We start from the raw sequence: 24507 nt of genomic DNA, 5'->3' as shown, positions 1-24507 counted from the left end.
CTCGAGGACCGTCCCGCTCTCACCCTCTGCTGCGTCCTCTCTATGGTGCCCTCAGGCTTTCTCTATGATTCTGAGGGATGGCCATTCTTCAGTCCCCTCCCATCTTGTCAGTTTGAGGGTTGGGCATTGTGGGAAGAGAGCGGACTCTGGCTGACAAAACAGTCCTGCCTTGCTACAGCTAGGCAGAGAACATAACTCTTGAGCTGGAGGAGGTGGAGGAGGAAGAGAAAGAGGGGAGGAGGAGAGGAAGCTTGGAATAAGGGGCAGCGCCCCCATCCTAGTGACATCATGCCAGTTGCCACAGCCAAAGTGACAACCAGGTTGGCCCAGAGGGTGACAGCAAAAAGAGCAGCAGTGGCACTGTTGGTGGCAGCATATGGTGCCAAGAAGTTGTACCCAATCCTGCGACGACAGTGGGCTACCTCTAACCTTCAGGTGAACTCTAGGCCAACAGGAAACCACAGTCCTGGAGAGCCAGCAGCCAAGTGGGGGGCACCAGATGAGTCAGCAGCAGCATCACCTGGGGTGAACAGAGTCTTCTTCTTTCGCCTGTGGCGCCTCCTGAGGTTACTGTTCCCTGGGCCACTGTGCCGGGAAACGGGGCTCCTGGCCTTGCACTCAGCCGCCCTCGCCAGCCGCACCTTCCTCTCAGTCTACGTGGCCCAGCTGGATGGGCGTTTGGCCCGCTGCATTGTCCGCAAGAACCCACACGACTTTACATGGCAGCTTCTTCAGTGGCTCCTCATTGCCCTCCCAGCCACATTTGTCAACAGTGCCATTCGGTACCTAGAAGGGCAGCTGAGCCTGGCCTTTCGTGGACGTTTAGTGGACCATGGCTATCAGCTCTACTTTGCGGGCCAGACCTACTATCGTGTCAGCAACATGGATGGACGCCTGCGCAATCCAGATCAGTCTCTCACAGAAGATCTGGTGGCCTTCGCTAACTCCGTGGCCCACCTCTACTCAAACCTGACTAAGCCGGTGCTTGATCTCATTGTGACTTCCTACACCCTGCTCAGTTCGGCCAGATCGAAGGGCGCTGACACAGCCTGGCCCTCAGTCATTGCCGGGTTGGTGGTCTGCATCACCGCCAAAGTGCTGCGTGCCTGTTCACCAAAGTTTGGCCAACTAGTGGCTGAGGAGGCACATCGGAAAGGGGAGCTGCGCTACATGCATTCCCGGGTGGTGGCCAACTCCGAAGAGATTGCCTTCTATGGGGGTCATAAGGTAAAGCAAGCGGGCAAAGTACCAGGATTCTCTAGGGGTAAAGCAAGGTTCAACTGATAGAAGAAGTATTGGAAGCCAGGACTCCTTAGTTTCTGGGCAGGGAATTATAGTGCAGTAGAATTAGGGAAACAGAAGAGTGATTTACTCCCTCCCCCCCCCCCTTTTGTTTTTTGGTTATGTCTTGCCACTTTTCCCTTCTCTTCTGTAGAACTAAGCTCTGAAATGAAGCAGTTGACTCTGTTGGGCCCTGAGCCGGGTAGAAGTGAAGTTGATTCCTCTGAAGAGGGCGACATGCTGGCACTAAAACCGGCACCCTTGTTTACTTCCTTTTCTTTGTAGTCTCCTTCCTTGAATTTGTCCTGGGGCAAAGCCTGAATTTATCTTGCTTCATATCTGTCCATATTCAGCAACCACCCACAGACTAATTGCCATAGAAATCTTTCTTAGTTTCTGTTGCTTATGCTTGACTCCTGCTTGAACCGTCAAATCAGCCCTAGGGCTTTCCAAGTTTGGTGCTGGTGTGGCACCTAAGGATTCCTGAATGGCCTAGCAGGGGAATGGATTGAGGGGCAGTCGTGTGGGTGGGGGATGGCATTTCTGATCCCCAGGTCTGGAAAGTTAGCGGGTTCCAGTAACAGATATGAGCTGGGAATAAGGGGACCTGAGTTGTTCCTATTTCCTGAATTACTGGGATAGGGGGAGGAGAGGTGGCTGAAGTTAACAGACATTTTCATCACACACAACACTGTGGCTTCCCCACTCCCATTCCAATTCAGCTGCATCAGGAACATTCCAAGGCCGAAAATTCTCCCACCTTTGGCATCCTGCCAAAGGGTAATTTTAGGTCACACACACACACACAAATGGGGCCAGCCTTTGTTCCCAGGCCTCTTCAAAGAACCAGGACAGAGACACACAAGCAGACAGGCAAATATTCACATATGTGTACATACCTCAAGCAGAAGGTCTATAGCAACAGTTGCTCTTTTCGAAGAAAAGCTAACTAATGTCCCATGACCAGTATTAGTCGTGATAACATTTGTTACATAGCAAGAGACTGCATTGTGTCACCACCTGCAATATTTCAGACAATAATGTGAATGTTCAGGGTTTTCTTAGGGGTATCAGATGCATTTGTGCACTGCATGTAACCCCTCCCCCCAATACTTTACTCATCTGTGGGTTGTCAATTTAAGGTGGCTTCCCACCAGTCTTGCACAGCAGATTGGAGGCTTGGGGACACAACATAGGTGAGGGGAAAAACAAGAACACTCTTCCCACGTGAAAGCCATAATTTGAATAGCAGGACCATAACTCAGATACAGTAACTCCCTGCCACCACCACCCCACACCCCCATGCACCTTTGCACCTTCTTATGTTTTTTATTGGCACAACCAAGGCCTAATACAGTTGAACTAGCACTTTTGTTGTCAGATTTAACACCAGGCTAATGTGAGGCTAACAGGGCTCGTACCGCAGAGATGCAGGGACAGAACAACTTTCCCATTTCATAATGCAGAGAGCTAAGGAAAAGACTGGAGAGTAACGCCACAGCCTGACCTTTTCCAGGAGTACCATTGGTCATGATGACCCACTATGAATGCAAACAGGGTACTGCTGCGTCTCTGTGATGAGAACCTTTTGGATCTGACAAACAGTTTAACGCCAGGTGTGCCAATAAGGACTGGTTTGGAACTGAGGCTCCTTTGTGGCTTTTCAGTTTGTTACCAAAATTTGAGGCTGCATGTTGCTACAGCTTCTTTCTTAGCTCTGTGGGCACAACAGAAAGTGGAAAACATTTCCTTTAGTGATTACAGCAAAAGCAGAAATCATCTAATATACCTGGCTTCTGCTGTTGAGGAGTCAAGTTTCTTAAGCTGCAATCCTAACCCCATTTACCAGGCTATAAGCCCCAATAAATTAAATTGGGCTTACTTCTGAATCCTGGGAGTAAGCTCCATTGAATTAAACAGGGCTTTAGAAAGGTTAGGATTGTACTGTTACTAGGGCAGGTGTAGGGAACCTTTGGTCATCCAGATGTTGCTTACAACTCCCATCATTCTTGCTCATTGGCATTGGTTGCTGGGGCTGATGGGAGTTGTAGACCAGCAACATTTGGAGGGTCAAAGGTTTTCCATATCTGTACTAGGGAGCAAGCCAGCCACTGAACACAATGGGGCTTACTTTTGAATAGACATGCATATGATGGCACAGTAAGATGCAGTCCTCATCACACTTACTGGGTGGGGAGTAAGTCCCATTGCATGTGGTGTTAGAGCAGCTGCGGGAAACCTTTGGCCCTCCAGATGTTGCTGAACTAAAACTCCTATCATCCTTGACCATTAGCTGTACTTTTCCCAGCACCTGTGTTAGATCAACTGAATGTTAGAACTCCTCCTTTTTCTCATAGGGAATACTTTACACGTCTTTTCTCCTGATTTTTTCCTCCCTTTCAGAATGGGAGGAACAATCTTAGGGGCTGTTTACACATTTAGGTACATCACTTGAGTACTTTTCACTTGACAACTAGCAGTGGGCTAACTTCTTTCTTTCATTCTTGCTTTCTTGAATGGGCAAAAATCAGTAGGTGAAGCTTTTCTTGTCATGGAAATGCAGATTGTTGCCTTATAATGTCAGCTGATGAACTTACTGTTAAAGGCAAAAGAAGCAGAGCTGGTTAAAATCTTGGCAATCCTAATCAGTTGTGTTTAAGATCATCTGCGAGGTCTATCTGTCACATCAGATAATTGGAATGGCTCATTCACACATGCTGGCTGCTCCTTGATGCTGTGCTCCTCAAGAGATGGACATGCAATTAATGAACCAGCCGGTAGTGCTTCCTGTAGCAGTAGGCAAAAAGGGACTGATTAAAGTTGCCACCTCTTTGAAAAAACAACAACAAAAAACAGGCCTTGCTGTAGTGCCTTTAAGAGCAGTGAAACTTTTCCTAACATGGAGATAAACTGATGAGCAGAGCAGAGCAAAGCATCACCAGCCTTCTTTATGTGTACCAGTCTGCTGCTAAACACATTGAAGTTGGTGGAGAGTGGCTACTTTTGAACCAATGAAGTTTCTTGTGGCATGTACACAGATAGACCAGATTTGATGATATCTCTGTGGTCCTCTTTCCCTGAAATCAGCAGGTGCCTCCATCACCACCTTACAGTACTGCTGATGCTCCCAATGCTTCCTTTCTGGCCCATCCAAACATAAGCCCCATATGGGCTGAAACATCCTATGTATTTAAATGGTGGTGGTTGGAAGTAAACCAACTTTATTTCCACTCTCTGAAATTAGAGCCACATGGACATGCCTTCTGTCTCAGCAGCAGTGTTAGGGCAGAGCCTGAGGGCACTGGATTGTAGCCTCCTTGCTGAACCTTAGCTGATCTGAGACTGATCACTGTCTAACTGGGAGTCCCTTAGGGGATATAAATACATGCATGCTATTAACAATAAATGTCGTATCTCCTTGCTGAATGTCATAATGTCTCCTTCTGGTCCCCTCTCCAGGTAGAGCTGTCCCTTCTACGGCACTGTTATCGTGAGCTGGCCTCCCAGATGAATGTACTGCTCTTAGAAAGGCTCTGGTATGTCATGTTGGAGCAGTTCCTCATGAAGTATGTGTGGAGTGCTGCCGGACTGGTCATGGTGGCTGTGCCAATCATCACTGCCACCGGCTATTCTGAGACAGGTGAGTGGAGGCACTCCTATGGGCACAACCTTGATGATAGGAACACATTGGGTGCCAAAGATATTGGCAGCTATTGAAATATCATTAAAGTATTTTTTTTGTCAGTATGTAATACTTAAGAATGCTTTCAGGATGGTGGATGAAATGCCAGATATCAGCTTGCTCAAGAGGTTTAGTCAGGACAGCAGACCAGACAGAGTGGCATTATTGCAGTTTCCCATTGGCCCTGTGTCTGTGGGTCTTCTTAATACAGTAAAGCACATTCAGCCACTGTTGGAGGACAAAACTGGAAAGGTGTGTAGCATAACAGCAGTAGCCACCAGTAGGATTAGTGAGTAGGAGCAGTATGTTTTAGCAGTGAGGATTTGGAATTCTCAGGGTTGAATTAAACATTTGGCAGAGAACCTAGGTCTCTGTCAAAACTGCTACAAAGTGACAGGAGGAGCTGCAATGATTAGAAGAAGTGGGTTGAGGGAGGGAGGGTACTTAACCTTTCCCCTGCCTGCTATTTTTCTCTTGTAAGCCTCTTCTTCAGCTGCTTTCCCAAAGAACACAATAAATGAATGTCCAGAATCTTAGATAGATTTGGAGAAGGGGTAGGAAAAGGGGCAAGGCGATTACAGGTGTAGCAGGTAAGGAAAGGGTTAAACATGCATCCTGTTCATCTGATGATTCTCCATTTCTAGTTGAACCCTTTGTTTGCTGATTATCATCTGTGTGGTAGAGTCTTGTGTTCCCAGCCCTGGGTCTTTGCCTTCAAAGGACCACAATCCTTCTTAACTCTCCCTGAGGTCAGTTCCATATGTGGATGTACAGAACTGGAACGCTGCCCTTGGCACGGCAATCACTAGCTATGGCAATCACTAGCTACGGCACTGAGCACAGGTGTTGCTTTTGGAAAGAGGCTGCAGTTGGGGAGAAGCAAAGAGGAGATGCTGATTTGCCTCCTTAGCCTTTTGGGCAGTAGATGTCCTTGTAATTTCAAGAGCTGCAGTTGGTGCCATTAGAAATGGTGGAGGTGAGAGGAATGACAGCAGAGTATGCAAGGTCCTCTCTGTGAAACTGTAGATAGGATGGAGTGTTGATAAAATCACACTCTGTGTGTGTGAGAGAGAGGCAGAAAGAGAGAGATATTTAGTTAATGATAACTTGCTGGGTGGATGGTAAACTCACCTGTTTCATATATAAACTTCTTTGTGAGTATTGTATGATAATAACTAGAATTACATGAAATGTTTTGTCGCCTTGATAATCTTATAATGCCTAATGACACAGCATGGAAGGGAGAAGGCTAGGCTAGAGCCCTTCTTTTTGACACTATACTTTTATTTTTGGAGGACATTTGTCCCTTGTGTGGCCCAGAATCCTGATGAATGACCCATTAGGATCAGAAGTAGTTGATCAGGTTCCTCTTCCTGAGTTTAAATCTAATTATACAGCTTTTTCATTATTGAATGCAAAGATATCTCAGCCACTTCGAGGCCAACTGAACAATCATCCTAGGAAGCTTGGTGCTTTCTGCTGTGAGTTTCTGAGCCATCCCTGCCCACACCACCTTCTTCCTCTTTTTAAAGTCTAACATAGGGTTGGTGAGGGGTTAGGGTTATAAGTATTAATATTAAATAAGGAAATAAATATCTCTGCCAACCAGAAGGGAGAAAACAGCATATGAGGGTAGAAATCTGACAGAGCCTGTCTTGCTATTCAGGAGGGAGTTAAAGAGCCTTTCACCTGTGTCTGGAAGCGAATGGCTGAAATTTGCCTAAGGAAGAGGTTCCTCCAACGCCGGTGATGCTGGGAGGAGTGAGTTTCAGAACCTCTTGCTTATGTTTTAGTTTCGACAGGAAGGAGTTAGTAGGCAGATATTACTGGCCATAGGAAAGGGAGACCAGGTAACATAATGCGATTTTTCAGCCAGTCCTAAAATCACAGGTGGAGCTAGGAAATTGGGGGGAAGGGGTAGAGAGGCTGTTCTTGGAGTTCCTGCTAAACGTGTCAATCTCCTCTCCTACCACAACCTTGTTCCACCCCAGACACAGAGGCAGTGAAGCAAGCGGCACTGGAAATGGAGGAGAAAGAGCTGGTGAGCCTGAGGACAGAAGCCTTCACCACAGCCCGGAGTTTGCTGACTGCAGCAGCTGATGCTACAGAGAGGGTCATCTCCTCTTACAAAGAGGTGCGAAGGAGCAAGGCGCTTGGGTGGTTGTCCTAGGAGGACTTGAGTCTGTCTGATTATCAAAGGGATTAAGCCACATCATTTCTGTTTTTCCCCTGAGACACGGCTGGCACATTTCTGGAAGGTACAGCCCACACCCAGGTGGATCAGAGGACCTAGGAGCAGAACATCCTTGCATCAACTGCCAGTAGCATCTCAGTGGCCTAGATTCTGCGTTCTTATGCTATCATATGTTCCAACACCTGTATGCGTGACCTTGACCAAGTACTGCCCTCTAACACTTCATAGGATTGGTTTTGATCTGTGACAGCCTATACAATTCAAAGCAAACCCATCTAATTCTGCAATCGCATGCGTACTCCTTTGGTAGCAAGTCCCTCTGAACTTGGCGAGACTTATTTCTGAATAAACATGCATCAGATCTGGCTAGAATAGGGTTGAGCAGAGGGTAGATCCAGAACTGCTGGTGGATCTCTGGGTGGTTGCAGTAGTTCTGCAAGGACTGGTGACTCCCAATTGTTTAACAATAGCAATAACAAAATGACTGCCCCCACCTCCCAATTAGACTCAAGAAAGTTTGGGGTACATAGGAAGCTGTCTTATACTGAGTCAGTATAAATCTACAATGTATGAGGGTCCAAGTATAAATACAGCGAGAAAAATAAATACTCGCAGTATACAACAGGTTCTGTATTGTATTCAGTAATAATACAAAGATACAAAATGCAATGAAGTCCGAAAGAAATAAACTCTGTGAAGTAATCATGAATAACAGCACACTAATAGACACAAATCCATTTCGACTAAATGTTTTCCTCAGATATTGTTATGAATGTACTGTTCTTGGCAGGAGTGATAGTAATAATTCATATACAAAGCTGCTTCCAATAGATGGTTTCTGGCCAATAAAGAATTTTAAGAAAGAATATCTTTCAAACAGTCCTCCAAGAAAAAGGCTTGTTGCAACATTTAACTTTTGCAAAACAAATCATCATATGGAAAAACCTACATATACCAATCATAAGAGGAATTCTACACTTGTAAAAGAACTTACTATCACTCCTGCCAAGGGCAGTACATTCATTACAAGATCTGAGGAAGACAGTCGAAACAGATTTGTATCTACTAGTGTGCTGTTATTCATGATTACTTCATAGATGTTATTTCTTTCGGACTTCATTGCATTTTGTATCTTTATATTATTATTTCTGAGTTCTTTTGTATATTGTGGGTCTTTATTTTTCTTACTGTATTTACTGAGTCAGGCCATTGGTCCATCTATCTTGGTACTGTCCACACTGATTTGCAGCAGCTCTCCAGGGTTTCAGACAGCGGTCTCTCCCAGACCTACCTGGAGATGCCTGGGATTGAACCTAGGACCTCCTGCATGCAAGGCAGCAGCTACAGCTTCCAAACCAACCTCAAGGGCAGCTCCACATAGAGTGCATTACAGTAATCCAGCCTGGAGGTTACCAGTGTATGGACAACAGTGGTCAGGCCATCCCGGTCCAGAAACAGCTGCAGCTGTCTTACCAGCCGAAGCTGGCAAAAGGCACTTCTAGCCACTGAGGTCACCTGGGCCTCTAGTGACAAAGGTGGATCCAGCAGCATCCCCAGACCACAAACCTGCTCTTTCAGAACGACCCCATCTAAAGCAGGCAATTGACCAATTGGGAACCACCAACCCACAGCACCTCTGTCTTGCTAGGATTCAGACTCAGTTTATTGGCCCTCATCCAGCCCACCACTGGCACCGGTCCAGGGCTTGCATGGCCCCTTTCGATTCAGATGTTACAGAGAAATAGAACTGGATATCATCAATGTCCTGCTGACACCGCACCCCAAATCTCCTGATTACTGCTCCCAAGGGTTTCAGATAGATGTTAAACAGCATTGGGGACAAGATGGTACTTGTGGCACCCCACAGCACAACTGCCAGGGCCGAAAAAAAAACACCTAATGCTAGTCTCTGAAAATGACCCTGGAGATAGGATTGGAACCACTGTAAAACAGTGCTTCCAATACTCATCTCACCAAGTCGGCTCAGAAGGATACCATGGTTAATAGTATCAAAAGCCACTGAGAGATCAAGTACGAATAACAGGGTTGCACTCCCCCTGTCCTTCTCCCGATAAAGGTCATCCATTAGGGCAACCGAGGCCGATTCAGTCCCATAACCAGGCCTGAACCCAGATTGGAATGGGTCAAGATAATCTGTTTCATCCAGGAGTGCTTGCAATTGCTGCACCACAACCCACTTGATTACCTTCCCTAAAAGGGGAGTATTTACAATGGGGCAATAATTGTCACAAACCAATGAGTCCAGGGTGGGCTTTTTCAGGAGTGGTCGGATCCCTGCCTCTTTCAGGGTGGCTGGAACTACTCCCTCTTACAAAAACATGTTGACCACACCCTGGATCCATTCGGTCATACCCCCTTGGAAGCTTTAATAAGCCAAGAAAGGCAAGGGTCGAGAGGCACGTTGTTGGCTGCATTGTCGCAAGTACCTTGTCCACGTCATCAAGCCACATCAACTGAAACTGATCCCAAGAAGTTGCGGCAAACATTGTACTGAACACCTCTCTGGGGACTACAGTAGATGTAGATGGGGCATCAAGATTGCTATGGAGGCAAACAACTTTACCCTCAAGTGCCTCACAGTGGGCCTCCAAAGTGTCTACAACTCCATTTCCTGGACTTTTGAAATATATCCATGTGTCCATCTTTGGATGCAGTTCTGTGTGCGCTTGGAAGTAAGATGTATTGAACTCAATGAAGCTTCCGAGTAAATAATGCATAATGCTGTCAGAAGCATTGTAAAACTTGGCCATTTGCAGTGCTTTCAGGACCCTGAAGCCAGTAAGTTTGCAGTTATGGTTTTTTACCTGTTCACTTGGGGTGGTTAATCATAGAGAAGACTCACTGAAGTCAATGGACTTGTCCATTAATTTCAATGTGTCTACTCTATGATTTAGTTGGATATCACCCTTGGATTTTGGCTGAATTTAACAAGGTGTTTTCAAGACTGTGTTTATTTCTGCACCAAATAAGTACAAATTCTGCACCAAGAAAATTCAAATTCTATGATTCACAAAGATCTTGCGAATTAAACACATTTGCCTGTGCAGTATAGTTCTGTGCCTGCTAGCCGTGGGAACTAGAGTGAGCACAGATGATGGAAGTTCACCTAGCATCCCCTGTCTGCTATCTGAGGTTTTACCAGGCGATGCTCATTCATTTTTTAAACTAGAAATTTGTTTTTAAAAAGGAAAGTTAAGATTCTCAGGATTCTGCAATTTTTATTTCTGCTTGTTTGAGGTAGTCTAAAATTTTTTAAATATAGTAACATACTTTAAATAAGCAATAGGCCTCTGCCCCAGTTAAGTAACATAGGATTCCCCCAGAGCTTGGAAAAGTTACTTTTTTGAACTACAACTCCCATCAGCCCAGTCCAGTGGCCATGCTGGCTGGGGCTGATGGGAGTTGTAGTTCAAAAAAGTAATTTTTCCAAGCTCTGGATTCCCCACATATCTTAAGTTGAGATAACTCCTCTACTCCCACAGAAACACATCTGTAGGATCGGGATGATACTTATTACACCCACTTCTTTTCTCTGGCTCTCTAACCCTTACTGTAAATTTGCGAGCTGTGCATTAAGGAGTTATATTGACTTATTTTACTGAGAACTGAATGTTTTCAGTATGTAGTCTTTAAAATTGTTTTCTTTTTAAAGAACGACATAGTTAAAAAAATAGGATGAGGTAGTAACAGGCTTTGGGGTTGTATGGATCATGACTAGAAACTGTGAGAAATGGATCCCTTATAAAAGCCTCACTCCATGAGAATCTGTTCTGTATACTGGCCTGTGTGCTTCAAGATGTGTTTCCAGTAGTGTAAGGGGTAGAAATGTGCTTTTAAAAATGTAAAAAAATGTAATTGGGCCATTCCAGAATCTGCAGTAGATGTCTGGTTCTGGGCTGAGTACCAGATCTTGTGTAATGTGTGGAAACAGCACAGAGAGTGATGAAAAACTAAGTCATGCTTGAAGTAGACCCACTGAAATCAATGGACTTAATAGGACTAATGCTGGATATCACCAAGAATATTCCCCACTCTATGCCAAAAGCTGTTAGATGACTTCTGCATTTCCTTTTCAGTGCTAAGATATGTTGCTTGTTAATTCCTAATTCAGGTGACTGAGCTGGCAGGATACACTGCTCGTGTGTATGAGATGTTCCAAGTGTTTGAGGATGTGAAACGCTGCAACTTCCGACGTCCTGGAGAGCTTGAGGAGGGGCAGGCTCGTGCTGGGACAGTGATGAGGCATGGTGTGCGTGTAGAGGGGCCGCTACAGATACAAGGTAAGACAGAGGGTATCTGGCTGATATGGAATGTCTGCCTCACTGCTAGCTTGCAACTACTAGATGCACCGTGCTAGATTGAGAGACTATTTGTGTATTGCGGCAAGGATCAAATCAAGGCTGCAATCTTATGTATGCTTAGTCAGGGGTAACTCCCATTAAACCCAGGGAGACTTTCTTCTGAGTAAACATGGGATCAGGCTCTAGGAACATAGAGACAGCAGTATAGTTTGCATACAGGACCTGTGACACAGTAGAATCTTCCCAACTTTCCCCCTTCCTCAAGCCTCATAGCACTTGGCTATAGCCTGGCTAAGAACCTTGACAGGTCATATCCCAGTCCTGGCTCTTCCATTGGTGTCTGGGACCTAGTTTTCAGTGAGGTAGTAAGCCGGTGCCTTGACTGTACCACTTCAGACTGCAGATGGTGGTTCGCAAGGCATCTCAGTGCCAAACAAACCACTTAGAGGCCATTTTGGCTAGTACATGATATATAAAATAAATAGATAATTAATAACAGTACACAGAAAACTGCCTGGTGTTCTGTTTAGCTGTTTTTCTCCCTTTTCTTTTTACAACATGTAGGGGAGTTATTTTACTTCATGTTTTTTGTAATCTCCAAAACCCTTCAATAAGCAAAATAAAGAAAGGTAGCATGCCAAGGGGAAGAGTAACTAGAATGCTCCTCCTGACACCATTTTCTATGGGAAGGTTTATTTTTATTTTTATCTTCGTACATAGTATGGAGGAGTGTTACTAAGTGAGCTCTCACACCAACAGTCTGAAGTGGTGCAACCCAAACTCAGGTTTACCTCCTCAGTGAGCACTAGGCCTGCTTTCCAGCGAGTCGGGACTGTCTCATGTCCATCAGCCCTGGCCTGCTTGCCTGTGCATCTTCTTCCTTCCCCTGTGTAATGCAGTCTTCCATTTCTATTAAGGAGAGGCAGACAGGCAACCACTCTACAGTAGAATGAATGCTTGAGCACCATCATATATATAAATGGAGATTTCAGTTCTCTGAGTGCCGGTTCTTATGTGGCCAAAATAGTACCACTCACACACAAGAGGGAAGGTATCAGCAGGTTTAAGGGAGCCCTGCCATTCAAAGTACTTTTTTTTTTTTAGAAAATCTTTAGAAAAAGACCAGCAAAAACATGCTGGAGATATAAGGATCCTGCTGGGACCCTGCTCCAAAAAAAGTAAAAGGTCTAAGACACACACACCCCGAGCCCCCGGATGACTGCACCCCTGTACAGGAGCCCTCCTTTCCATAGAGGAGTCCTCCTTTCCATCCAGTCACTCTGCATGGCTTGACTGGATCTACACCAGCTGGCCTTCTGACTTTTGGGCAAAGCACAGTCCTTGAACCTTTACTGAAATCTATGCCTTGTTCCCTTGAATATATGAAATAAAATACATGTTTACATTATTACCAAATGAAAGAGTGCACAGGAGCATGTGCAGACTGCCTTTCCCTCACTAATCTCACCGACAAGCTACAGCCATTCTCTGCAAATCCAGTGTCATAGAAATGGGCCTGTCACAAACCCTCCTTCCTCCTGAGATGAACAATGTTTAGCAGTGATGGAAGCCCCACCTCCAGGTTAATGTGACACCTGAATTCTTTCCTGATTTCCTGTCAGATACTTTGGGGATCTGGCCTTTCCGTATATTTGGCAAAACTTGTTTTGTCTTGTCATGTTAGACCTGAGTGGTGGTGTTTTTGGCTTAATTCAGACATCATGCCAAACCATACGTAAGCTTCCTTAACCATGGTCTAGTCTAGTGTGAAATCTGAATTGAGGCTTGAGAGAGAGATGAGGATTGTGAAAGGGCGTGCTGCCCTATTCTGGCTGATTATGTGTGCACTTTTGCAAGGATTGGAGCACTGTCTTTCATTGCAAATTTGACTGCCAGTCTCTCCCTCCCTCCACCCCACCCCATCTTGTTTACAGGACGTGTGATTGATGTTGATAATGGAATTGTCTGTGAAAATATCCCCATCATCACTCCCACTGGAGATGTGGTGGTCAGCAGTCTCAATATCCGAGTAGGTAGTCAAAAAAGACATTGTTTGATTGGGGGAGTGGGGGGGGGAGTAGCAGGGAGACCTTGACTGGGGCAGCAACACTTAAGCACTGCTTAAAGTAAGAAGCCTCCACTACCTGTTCATCATGTCTTCTGACCTGAAAGCCCATTTCTGTCTCTGCAAAAAAATGTGTGTGGGGAGGGAAGTTAGGTTCACTCTTGTTGAGGGGAGTTGCCAACGTCTGAACTGGCCTATTATCACTATGCCTTTAACCGTGACCTGATATTCAGGATTTTGCAGGTGATAACATTGTTCCCCGAATTTCCTTTGCAGATTTCCTCAGGCCAAGTTGTTCCTAAAGGCTTAGGAGCAGGCCAGACTCTGCTTTCCATTTTGCTGATCAATTGACAAGCCTGTTGGCAAAGCATACACACTCTACATGTGCTCAGTCCTTTATTATTGTTTCATATATCCTAGGGCATAGTACTGGCATTGAGATATTTCTAGTGCTAAGCTGTGGGTGGTCTTTTTCAGACGCAGCAGATTGGTGGACGGAAGACAGGGAGAGGGTTGTGTTGGGATTGCAGGCATTTTGTAGCCAAGAGGTCTATAGCAGCAAATCTGGGGATGGGACTGAGATTCCCTGCCAGTGCTGACTTTGCCTGTTGCAAGATCAGGTAGAAGGGGCGGGGATGTGGTGTTGGTGGGGCGATAAGGCCTTGGTCGCTGACCTCTGGCCACTATCTTTTGCAAGAACATAGAAAAAGCTGCAAATACAGCAGGAGTACAGAAACAGGAGAGAGATAGCAAGCTGATGTTGCTCAGAGATGGCTGTCAGGGCACCAAAGGGGGAAAGTAATTTGGCAGGTTGCCTGAAGGAGCTGGCAGGTCATGGATACAAGCTCCCTATCAAATGTTCTTGGGCATTTGCAGGTGGGGGACGGGGGGCAGGGTTCCCGAGAAAGGGAGGGAGTTGGTTCTGTTGGTGATAAGCCCAAGGAGAAATGAGAGAGACCAGGCCTTCATACTTCTCTCTGCTGCCCCCTTGCAGGTGGATGAGGGCATGCACCTACTTATCACTGGCCCAAATGGCTGTGGGAAGAGCTCGCTGTTCCGGATCCTGGGGGGACTCTGGCCAACATATGAAGGCATCCTCTACAAACCACCCCCCCATCGTATGTTCTATATTCCACAGAGGTACAGTGGGCCAATATCCAGATGTTTGCAGGGAAAGGAAGGTAATATAATAGGATAAAAAAGAGAGGTCCCAAAACTAGGACTCCTGGGTTCTGTTCCCAGTGTTTGGTAGGTTAGAAATAGGAAGGCTATGGATATTCAGGTCCCTGTATTCCAGCTGCAGTCTAGGTTTTTATTTTATTTTCTCTTTTGGTCTGCAAGAAAGATTGAGAGAGAATTTGGTGTAGCATGTTGGCTAAGAGACTGAGTTATGAATCAGTTCAAATTTCACCTCTGCCATGAAGTTACTAGGTAAGCCTTTGGCAAGCCCACTATTCTCTCTCCACCCATCTGCAATGTGGTCATATTCACAAAATACATTTAAAGCTCTCTTATACCACTTTAACGGTCATGGCTTCCCCCAAAGTATCCTGGGAAGTGGGCTGCTACTGGGAGGAAGGGCAGGATATAAATTTAATACATACATAAAATAAAATAAATGTTTGTTAAGGGTGTTGACTTCACAGAGCTACAATTCCTACCACCCTTAACAAACTACAGATTTAACAGGGGTAATAACAGTGTTTTAGATATATGATGTAGATGTGGCCACCGAGAAAAAATACTAAAAGAGAGTTATGTGAAAGCACTTTGGATCCTCTTAAATGCTACAAAAACACCAAGGAATGTTTGGTATCTCACCGTAGGCCATACATGTCTGTGGGAACCCTGCGAGACCAGGTGATCTACCCAGACACCGCAGAGGACATGGAACAGAAAGGACAGACGGACGCTGACTTGGAGCGGATCCTAGGCATTGTCAACCTCAATTACATTGTGCAGCGCGAGGGAGGTGGGTACAGCCAGAGGAAATGGGGCATGAATGATGGGGAGGAAGGGAGAAGAGGTAAAGCAAGCTCTCTGCATGCTATTAAAAACCTTAAATTCTTGGGAGACTGACTATGAAGCAGGAAGTGAATGGGCAAGCAGGGGACATGGGATGGGAGGGTCTGACACATTGTCCAGACTGAGTGACCAATGAAACCTCTTTATCTTTCCACCCATGGGCGGGGCCAGGCTGGGAAGCAGTCAGTGACTGGAAGGATGTGCTTTCGGGTGGCGAGAAGCAGCGAATGGGGATGGCCCGGATGTTCTACCACAGGTTAGTGCCTAGAAATGCAATATTAGATGCCTGGTTGTCTGCCACTGTCACTATTTGTGACATTCTGGACTGACAGAATGGTGACGGACATCCCTCCCTGCTTCCCACCACGCAACTTCTCTCCACCTGCCCCTCACCTAGGCGGGACTCCTGTCCTCGTCATCAGTCGGAGCAGCGCTTCCTTCACCTCGGACCCACACCCAGTGGGCATTGTGCTGAATACAAGAAACTGGAATAATCGTCTCTATCAGCTAGCAGGAACAGAATTTTTGTTCACCAGACTTCTTGACTTGCCAAGGTATAACAACAACAAGAACAAGAACAAGGGCTGAGCCTGAGAAGCAAAGTTCGTGAGGTGCTCTGGGGCCATTTGATGCGGAAGGGTAGCATTGCTGGCTAACTTCCACCTGACCTGGGAGGGCCAGGCTCTGACTTATCCCTGCTACAAAAAGCAGCAAATGCTGAAGGGGCCAGAGACCATCTCACCTGTGTGAGTTCTGCAAGACCTGCTTCCCGCATTGCTGGATAATTCCCATCTACTCTGTCTTACTCCAGCTACAAAAGCAGCAACTGCTGAAAGGGCGAGGAGCCATCTTGCTACTAGACCTGAAAGACCTGCTGCTCAGGATGTCTATAGGCTACTGGGGATATTTTTAACGAGTTCTTTTTGGGGTCAAGATTTAATTTTAGAGGTGCACTTTTGCTGTTTTAGGGGGTATAGCTTTTTATTTTTATTGTTAGACATTATGAAGTATGTGGAGATTACTTAATTTTATTGTATATTTATAGAGATGTTTTCATTAGTTGCTTATGACTGTGGGTTGACTGTTTTGTTTTATTTTTGTAACTGTTAGAATGAATCATGTAATTTTTGACGTTGTAAGCCGCCTTGAGCATGGCTCAGCTGTGGAAAGGCGGCATACAAATAAATGATGATGATGATTTGTGGGTGGGATTCAGTCGCATACTATCAAATTCACATTTAAAGTGGATTTGGCACTCTTGTACAACAAACATGCCTCAAAAAAAGAAAAGTGATTGTTAAGGTAAGGAAAGTGACAAGACAATGTCCTGGAAAATGTGGGACAACAATTGCTTGATGCAGTCTTGTATAACTTATCTGTAAATAAGTAAGGATGAATGCTTGTTAAATAGCAGACATTGTATAACCTCCCCGCGAACTTTCTGCAAACAAATTGGGATGAATGCTCAATAAACAAGTTGTCTGGAATCAACCATCATCCCTCTAGCATAGGGGTAGTCGGTGTGTTGTCTTCCAGAGGTTGTTGGACTCCAACTCCCATCAGCCCCAGCCAGTATGTCCAATGTTAGAGATGATGGAACTTGTAGTCCAACAATATCTGCAAGGCAACACATTGGCTACCCCTGCTGTATCATTCCATCTTGTATATTTGTTCCTCCTTCAGCCAACTGAGTATGGTGAGGGAGTGTATCCTTCTCCCAGTAGAAAGGCAGCAGAACCAAAGCTGGGCTCAGGGGAAATCACCCCAGGGACAACCAGAAAGGATGTTGCTGAGGAGATATTGTCAGGATCACAGCTGAAAGGCGGAAGAGGCACAGACTGGGTCATGAGGGGTGGAAGAGGAAGGTGAGGCAACACAACGTAGGAGTAGGAGATAGTGCTGTGTTGTGTGCAGACTGGATTGGCCAATTAGTCACTTTGAGTCTCTTATTTGGACCATTACTCATCCCCCTAGGCCAAAGTATGCTCTCCTGGATGAATGCACCAGTGCTGTCAGCATTGATGTAGAAGGCAAGATCTTCCAAGCAGCAAAAGATGCTGGGATAGCACTGCTCTCAATCACCCACCGACCTTCACTGTGGTATGTTCTGTGCTCTCCCTGCAGATTTTGGTCTGATATGTTTTCTTTCTTTGGACCTTCCTTCCCTGTTCACTGGTCCTTGCTCAAATTCTTTCTCTGCTTATCAAATAGATGTATAATGTTATCCATATATCTCACTCTTACAGGGGGCTCCCAGTGGCCTTCCATCCACATGACTGATCAGGTCCTCCCCCTGCTTAACTTCAGTGGTTCTGCAGCATTAGGTGCTCTCAGATCACTCCCTGGGCCTGTTCAGGGACCTTCCTATCTACAAGACCTGAACATCCAGGCTCATTATAGGTAGCATGGATGCACTCTACTTTTTATTTTTCTCTCTTACCTGACATCTTCTTGTGGAGTCAGTGGTGTCACTGACCCACAAGTAGCACTTTTGAGAGGGCAGGGAGGGTTGGGAGAATTCCTCAGATAGCCAATCATAACATTCCTCCATGGGAGCACACCTCTGCCACTAAGGGGCAATTTCTCCATGTGCCTGATTTGCTAGCCAGGAGCCTCTGTCGGCTACCCCTTCTTTTCCATGCAGCGCATAGTTAAACTGTAGAATTTGCTCCCACGAGAGGCAATGATGGCCAGCAACTTGGATAGCTTTAAAAGAAGATTAGACAAATTCATGGAGGAGAAGGCTAACAATGGCTACTAGCAATGACGGCTGTGCTCTGCCACCCTAGTCAGAGGCAGTGTGCTTCTGACAACTAGTTGCTGGAAGCCTCAGGAGGGGAAAGCGCTCTTGTGCTCAGGCCCTGCTTGCGGGCTTCTCCCAGGCACCTGGTTGGCCACTGTGAGAACAGGATGCTGGACTAGATGGGCCACTGGCCTGATCCAGCAGGGCTCTTCTTATGCGACAGGGAACTGGAGGAGGAGGAGGAGCTAACTGAGCACTAGGTGAGAAAGTGGGGGCTCCAGGGACCTGCCCGTATTTCTACTGCCATTTCCTCTGCTTCTGCCTATCACTTTGATTGGTTATTTATTATTATTTAAATATTGATTATTTATTTAAATTTCTAGCCCATCCTTCCTCCCAAAGGAATCCAGGGTGGCATTATGCAAGAACCCCACCACCACGTTTCAGAGTCAGTACCAGGGAGACGTATCCCCCTGTTTATCCCACAATTTCATCCTACCTGCTCTCTCCTGCCACCAGATTACCACCAGAGTCGTTGCCACTCTGTATTGAGCCTCCTTCCTCTGGTTCCCCCCTCATCCCATGTACCAGCCACCCAGTCAGGGCAGGAAGGGTAAGTGCCTGTGAGCCTGGAGGAAGAACCTGCCATTTCCTGTGTGACCAGTAGAGGCAGCTATAGAGCGGATCACCTGTCTGATTTTCCCTTTGCTGGAGCAGGGATGGTGGAAGGGTTTTTTTCTGGGACCTTCTAGAATAATCCACCACCTCTAGAAGCCCTGTGCCTTTCATAACTATGACAGCAGAGGATGCATCTGCTAAGATCTTCCTTCCTGTACGCACTGTGAAAGGGACAGGAGGCTGGTTCTGCATTGAACCTGGCAACATTTGGGTCTGCTCCCTTTCCAGGTCTCATTCTTCCCCTGCTGCCTGTCCCAGGCCGCATCTTTCCCTGTTTCCCTCACCCCCTTCATCAGTCTCTGGCCGCTGTCCCAAGCAGGGAGTCACGTCCCCAGCAGGAAGCTGCGTGGGTGGGAAAGAAGGGGGGGATCCCAGCCTCATCCCTGGAGACTGAGAGCTGCTTTGTTCCTGACTCCCCCACTGACAGCTCAGCGGAAAGATCCCTCCCCAGGAACAGACAGGGATGCCAACCCCACCCACGCACAGGGCACTCGCTGGACTCCAAGGAATGAGGGGCGGCGGCAAGAGCTCCAGGCCGAGCTTGCGATAGGAGGGAGAAGGCAGGTCTGGAGCGAAGCACAGCCCCGGACAGTGTTTTAATGACCTCCCCATTCTTTTTCAGGAAGTACCATACCCACCTCCTCCAGTTTGATGGAGAGGGGGGCTGGCATTTTGAGAAGCTGGACCCTGCAGCCCGTCTCTCCCTGCGGGAGGAGAAGCAGCGCCTGGAGCAGCAGCTGGCTGGGGTCCCCAAAACGCAGCAGCGTCTCAGTGAACTTTGCCAAATCCTGGGCGAAGACAGGGCCTCTGCAGTGGGACAGGTCTGAGATCCAGGCGCCCTGAAGTGTCCCCTCCCCATTTCTGCCTGGCTTACTCAGCCAAGTGCTCACTAAGAGGGAACCTGGCTGTTCTGCTGTCCTCGGAGCTGCACAAGATGGCCAGCTATCGCCCTGGCTACTGAAGGAGGAGTCACATTTTCTCCACTGGGGCATCGCTGATTTCTGGCACCCATTTACTGTGCCCTTCATAACCTTCTCTCACTTAGCCTGCACACACATACACATACAGACACACAGAATGGCTGAACATCCCAAAATGCCAAAGCTCCTCATTGATGTGAGTTTTGTTGCCCCACTGCCAGTCTCTGTCTTCATCCATGAATATTTTGGAGTGAGCTCCCAGCATCAGGCACCACTCCAGAGGCCTAGGAGTTTCAGCTGGACCAGTCGTACCTTTCTTCACAAAACAGCTGCACAAAATGTGATATGTATCCAAGCCAAGCTCTTGCGACTCTTTCCCCTTGTGCTCCCTTTTTGCTGCAAACATTGGAAAGTGCAACACCAAACCTCCCTCTCCCTGCCCCCTCTCCCTGAACTCAATTTAAGGAAGGTTGCCTCCTTATCTAGGCATCGCTTGGGTGAACTGACAGCAAGGGGAGCAAGCTAAGAAATGTAGATTGTTCTAGATCAGTAATGTTCAGCTGTGTCCCTGCTGTTCCTCAAGCTTAGAAAGCATTGCTAAGTGAGAAGGTGGGTAAGCAGTGCAGTGCAAGTGGTCTAAAAGACGCCATGTCCACAATGAGCGATCTTCTGCAGCTGTCTCACAATTTGGGGATCATTCTAGGAGCATTCTGCTGGGGCTATAGCTCATGCCTGCCTGTTGCCCAGTACCGAGAGCATGCCCTAAAATGCTTCCCCAAAGCCTCTGCACTGCACAGGAATCCCAGAGTGGACATACAGTGGATCCTCAGCAGATAAACTGTTACAGAAACTGTTTCCTAATGTAGGAAGTCTTGAAAACCAGAGTTCTAGGCTGACTTGGGACTCCCTTGTGTGGCCACAGTGCTGCTTATAACATAAAGTCCTTCCTGAGACTTCTAATTCCTAGCTTCTAATACTCTTTTTGGAGAGAAATGCCCCTTAATTTTGAAATGCCCTTTAATTTTGAGGGCTGGCCTTCCTGATGAAGTCAAAGGAGTGCCCTAGAGAGGCCACAGCAGAATGCCTGGTGGCATTTTCTTCCAACACCTATTGGAACTTGTTAACTTATTTCCACACACCCATCCTTCAAAGCTAGTGCTCCTTGAAATGTAAGGGGGTGCAGGAATCCTCCTGGGGTTATTTTCTCACATCAGTTCAACCCGTTGTCTAAAGCAGGGTGTGTGTGTATATATAGACTTATTTTTGTACGCAGACAATGAGGCCTCAGCCAATGAAGTTGCATTGGTTCAACTGTACAGCATATCTCCACATTAGGAGGAGTGTGTCAACTCAGGTCTCAGTTATACCATGCATCTCTTTATCTCTTCCCATGGGCCATGTGTGATGTGACTGAGAGGGATCATGCAGGGAAAAACCAGCTGTGTTATCTTTTATAAGATGTAGAACTGGTGGTGGCTGTTATGCCAGTGTTGGTCGGCTCACAGATGCAACTACAACTGAGCCATCATTTAATTATTCATGAAGGTGATTGCTGCTGTTGCTGCAGCTGCTGCTTAAACATTCGCTGCCAGTTGTGTTTTCCATGTGAAATAACAGACCAGCAAGCTATTAATGATGTGTGCTCACATGTCCTTTAAATGCAAATTTGGCTACAACTTTTTTTTAAATTCTAAGCCGCCAGCTTTGATGGTTGTGGTCAGGATTTGTCTCATGTAACTAAGCAAGGCCTTGGTTCTCTCCCCTCTGCAGTTTTGCATGGGCATTTCCTCTTCCTAAACTCCTCTTCCCGTTGTTGTTGCTTCCAAGCACACGTCACTCTGGTGTTGCTCATCTTTCTGAGAAGGTGAAGAAGATGCATGGTCACCTACTGGAAACAGACCCATTGCTCTCCTTTTTCTTCTCAGTGAAGCATCTCACACAGGCTGCACTCATGTGGCCTGCCAAGCTTGGCCCTTGACAACCTGGAAGGGCTGGTGTCTGCATATGACCTCCTTGGGTCGCCAATTTTTTTGCCCTCCCATTAACCTCCCATTCATAGACTCATAGATTCATGATTTAGCAGCAGTAGCAGCTTGGTCTAGGAAACTACCCACTGTGTTAAATTTCCCACAGTGCCTGACTTAGCACCACTCTGGTGCATTGTGGGAACTTAACATGCTGCTGATGCCAGGTAGGTCCCTAGCTAGAGAGCACACTGGGAGAGGGGACCCTTCGCATGGGAGCCCTTGCCTACAGTACCAGCCCAGCAACCTGGCTTGACTTGCCAGCTGCTTGACAACATCTTTGTTTTGCAGCCCCAGATAAAGAATCAAAACTGGGAGGGTTTATCAGGCAATGAGTCACCGTACACGGCTGATGGGGTATGTTGTGCAGGCCTGATTTAGCAGCTTTGTGCCCAGGGACATCCTTTGCAGCTGGTTGTTTGGCATTCCCCCACATAATTAGCATTTGGAACCTTCCTTGCCCTATGGGTAAGTCATCTCTGATTGAGATAGATGCATTGCTCTAAAGTTGCATATTGCTTCTGAAGGCTTTAACACACAAGTTGGCAACCCACAGCCTGCAGGCCACATACAGGACTCGCCTGTGGCCCAGCAAATGCCACCTCCAAATTGTGTCATTGTGACGGAGAGGATGTTGTGCAGGCAGGATCTTATGATGCCAGCAAGGGAAGTAGATGCATACAGTGTTGTGCAGGCTTTGCTGCCTAGCCCTGTCATGCATAGAGAGACCACATTAGCCAAGGCATGTTCAAATCTTTGAGTAGTCAGAGAGGATCTTAACAGTATTTCAGTCAGTCCAGTGAGTTTTGATTTCCTTTTGAACCATCACTGAGTCAAATCCTTGGACATTTTATGAAGCACAGAGCCCACATCTCCAGCCAGTTGGGGCTTTGGGGGTTCACTTCATGCCCCACACGACCCCTGCATCTTTAGATGCCACATAGTTTATTATTTACTTTTTAAAAATCTGCATTTTGCTTTTCCCCCAAAAAATTCAAAGTGGCTTAGAACAATCAAATAGACAAACAAACAAAAAATCAAATCCACAAAATGCATTAAACAACCAAACGTTACCAGCATCATTTTAAAAAATGGATCTGCACATGTACTCCCTGAGGGAGTGGAAGTATAATCCTTCAGACTATAGGAAGCAGTCACTTAAAAACAACAACTTCCATGTTAAATAAATAAAAATAGGGTGGCAACTCTCACTGCATCTTCAAAAGAAAAAAAGACCACAGTAAAGAGAAAGCTAGAAGAAACTTTCTCCTTGTTATGCTGGTTTTCCACTTGCAAGGAGCTTGTGCAGATGGAAACATTACAAAACATTGTCTCCCACCTGCAGTTTGAAGCAGCTCCTTGTATTGGCTCTCATTGCCTGGGAGAGCAATGGCAGCTGGTGTTCTTGTTTCATTTCTGATCACAGATCGATCAAGCTTACCTATGCCAGGCAAATTTTAAGTCAAGCCATTTGCAGGTATATGCGTAGCTACATCATAATCCTGCTAGAGCAAAAAACCTTTGCATTGACCACTCTGGAACAGCTCTGAAGCACTATACGTGAGAGGAGAGCAGACTTCCAAAGTGGGTTCCAAGTGCAGATGTACCGGGGGAGGGGGGGAGAGAGAAGAAGTTTCAACATTTTTCTTCTCTGTTGTATAAATTGCTAATTTATTTAATTGCAGTGTGTCTGTGTTTTCATCAGATGTTTTCAAAACCTTTTTCTGAATCTTGTCTGCCATTTTTTGAGCCTGCCATCCACTGTATGCCCTTCCCAAGATAAAAACCCAACAAGTAAACAGTACAATTCTGTTGCTTGATGGAGGGGACGGTGGGAAAGAAAAGCCAAAGAGTGTGCCATGGAGGTTGAGCGTGTGTCAAAATTCTCACAGTGGAATGAGACTGTTCCTATCTGCTGGCTCTGATGTCAGAATTTTACAAACTATGCAGCAAATAAGTTCTTTCTCTGCTGTTTTGTACGTGCAAGACTGCCATCCCACTCCCCTTTTCTCCTGCCCTCACAGTGCCTTACATACTGGCAAAAGCCAGGTTTATTCAGATGATGATAATAAAATATTATAGATCACTAACAGCTGTCTGTGATTCTGAGTTCAGGGGTGGATGTGTAGCTATTGCCTGACCCCTACCAAGGATGGTAGCAATTGGAAACGGGAGAGGGGTGAGAGTCAGCTCTAGCCCTGGGGTGGAGGGGGGTCCTCAAAGTAAGACCTACAGGGGGCTTCCTTAAGCCCCTACAGATGGAAGAGGGCATAATGTAATAGAATCCTTTAAACACATCCTCCTTTGTTTCAGCATTTATCAACTCCTTTCTCTCCCATACAACCCCTATATTCACCTGATCCCAGACATCCAGCGCTCCCACCTCTTCTGTCCACTGCAGAGGAATTGGAGTGGGGCATTCTCCCAGGTCAGTGTGAGAACAACATCCAGCTCCTTCTCCCATAACCCCCAAGAGCTGGGAGCTAATCGCCCTGGCCTTTTCTCTGGAAGAGAATTTAGGGGACTGGAACAACATTAACGAGAGCAAACAAAGAGAGACACACGGCTTCCTG

At 46.4% G+C, this 24507-nt stretch overlaps 1 protein-coding gene across 1 annotated transcript; it reads left to right on the top strand.

Annotated features, from left to right (window-relative positions):
• Positions 1–65: 65 nt before the first annotated feature.
• Positions 66–24024, top strand: ABCD1 (ATP binding cassette subfamily D member 1). The gene is made up of 10 exons (XM_061614203.1): positions 66–1227; positions 4741–4921; positions 6955–7097; positions 11290–11458; positions 13414–13508; positions 14539–14684; positions 15371–15516; positions 15741–15825; positions 17544–17669; positions 19613–24024. The coding sequence occupies exons 1-10, from the start codon at positions 289–291 to the stop codon at positions 19815–19817; spliced, it is 2235 nt and encodes a 744-aa protein (XP_061470187.1). The 5' UTR covers positions 66–288; the 3' UTR covers positions 19818–24024.
• Positions 24025–24507: the final 483 nt, after the last annotated feature.

This window comes from Rhineura floridana, chromosome 3, assembly GCF_030035675.1.
Source record: "Rhineura floridana isolate rRhiFlo1 chromosome 3, rRhiFlo1.hap2, whole genome shotgun sequence".
In the NCBI taxonomy this organism is placed as follows: domain Eukaryota; kingdom Metazoa; phylum Chordata; class Lepidosauria; order Squamata; family Rhineuridae; genus Rhineura; species Rhineura floridana.
Note: the sequence above shows the minus strand (reverse complement) of the source record. Positions and strands in the feature narration are given on the sequence as shown.

Bases quoted from the DNA above. Each gene is read 5' to 3' on its own strand.
- ABCD1 (XM_061614203.1), top strand. From the start codon at position 289: ATGCCAGTTGCCACAGCCAAAGTGACAACCAGGTTGGCCCAGAGGGTG. The intron at 4,922-6,954 runs GTGAGTGGAGGC...GTTCCACCCCAG, and splicing joins CACCGGCTATTCTGAGACAG to ACACAGAGGCAGTGAAGCAA. The intron at 15,517-15,740 runs GTGGGTACAGCC...GGGCGGGGCCAG, and splicing joins CATTGTGCAGCGCGAGGGAG to GCTGGGAAGCAGTCAGTGAC.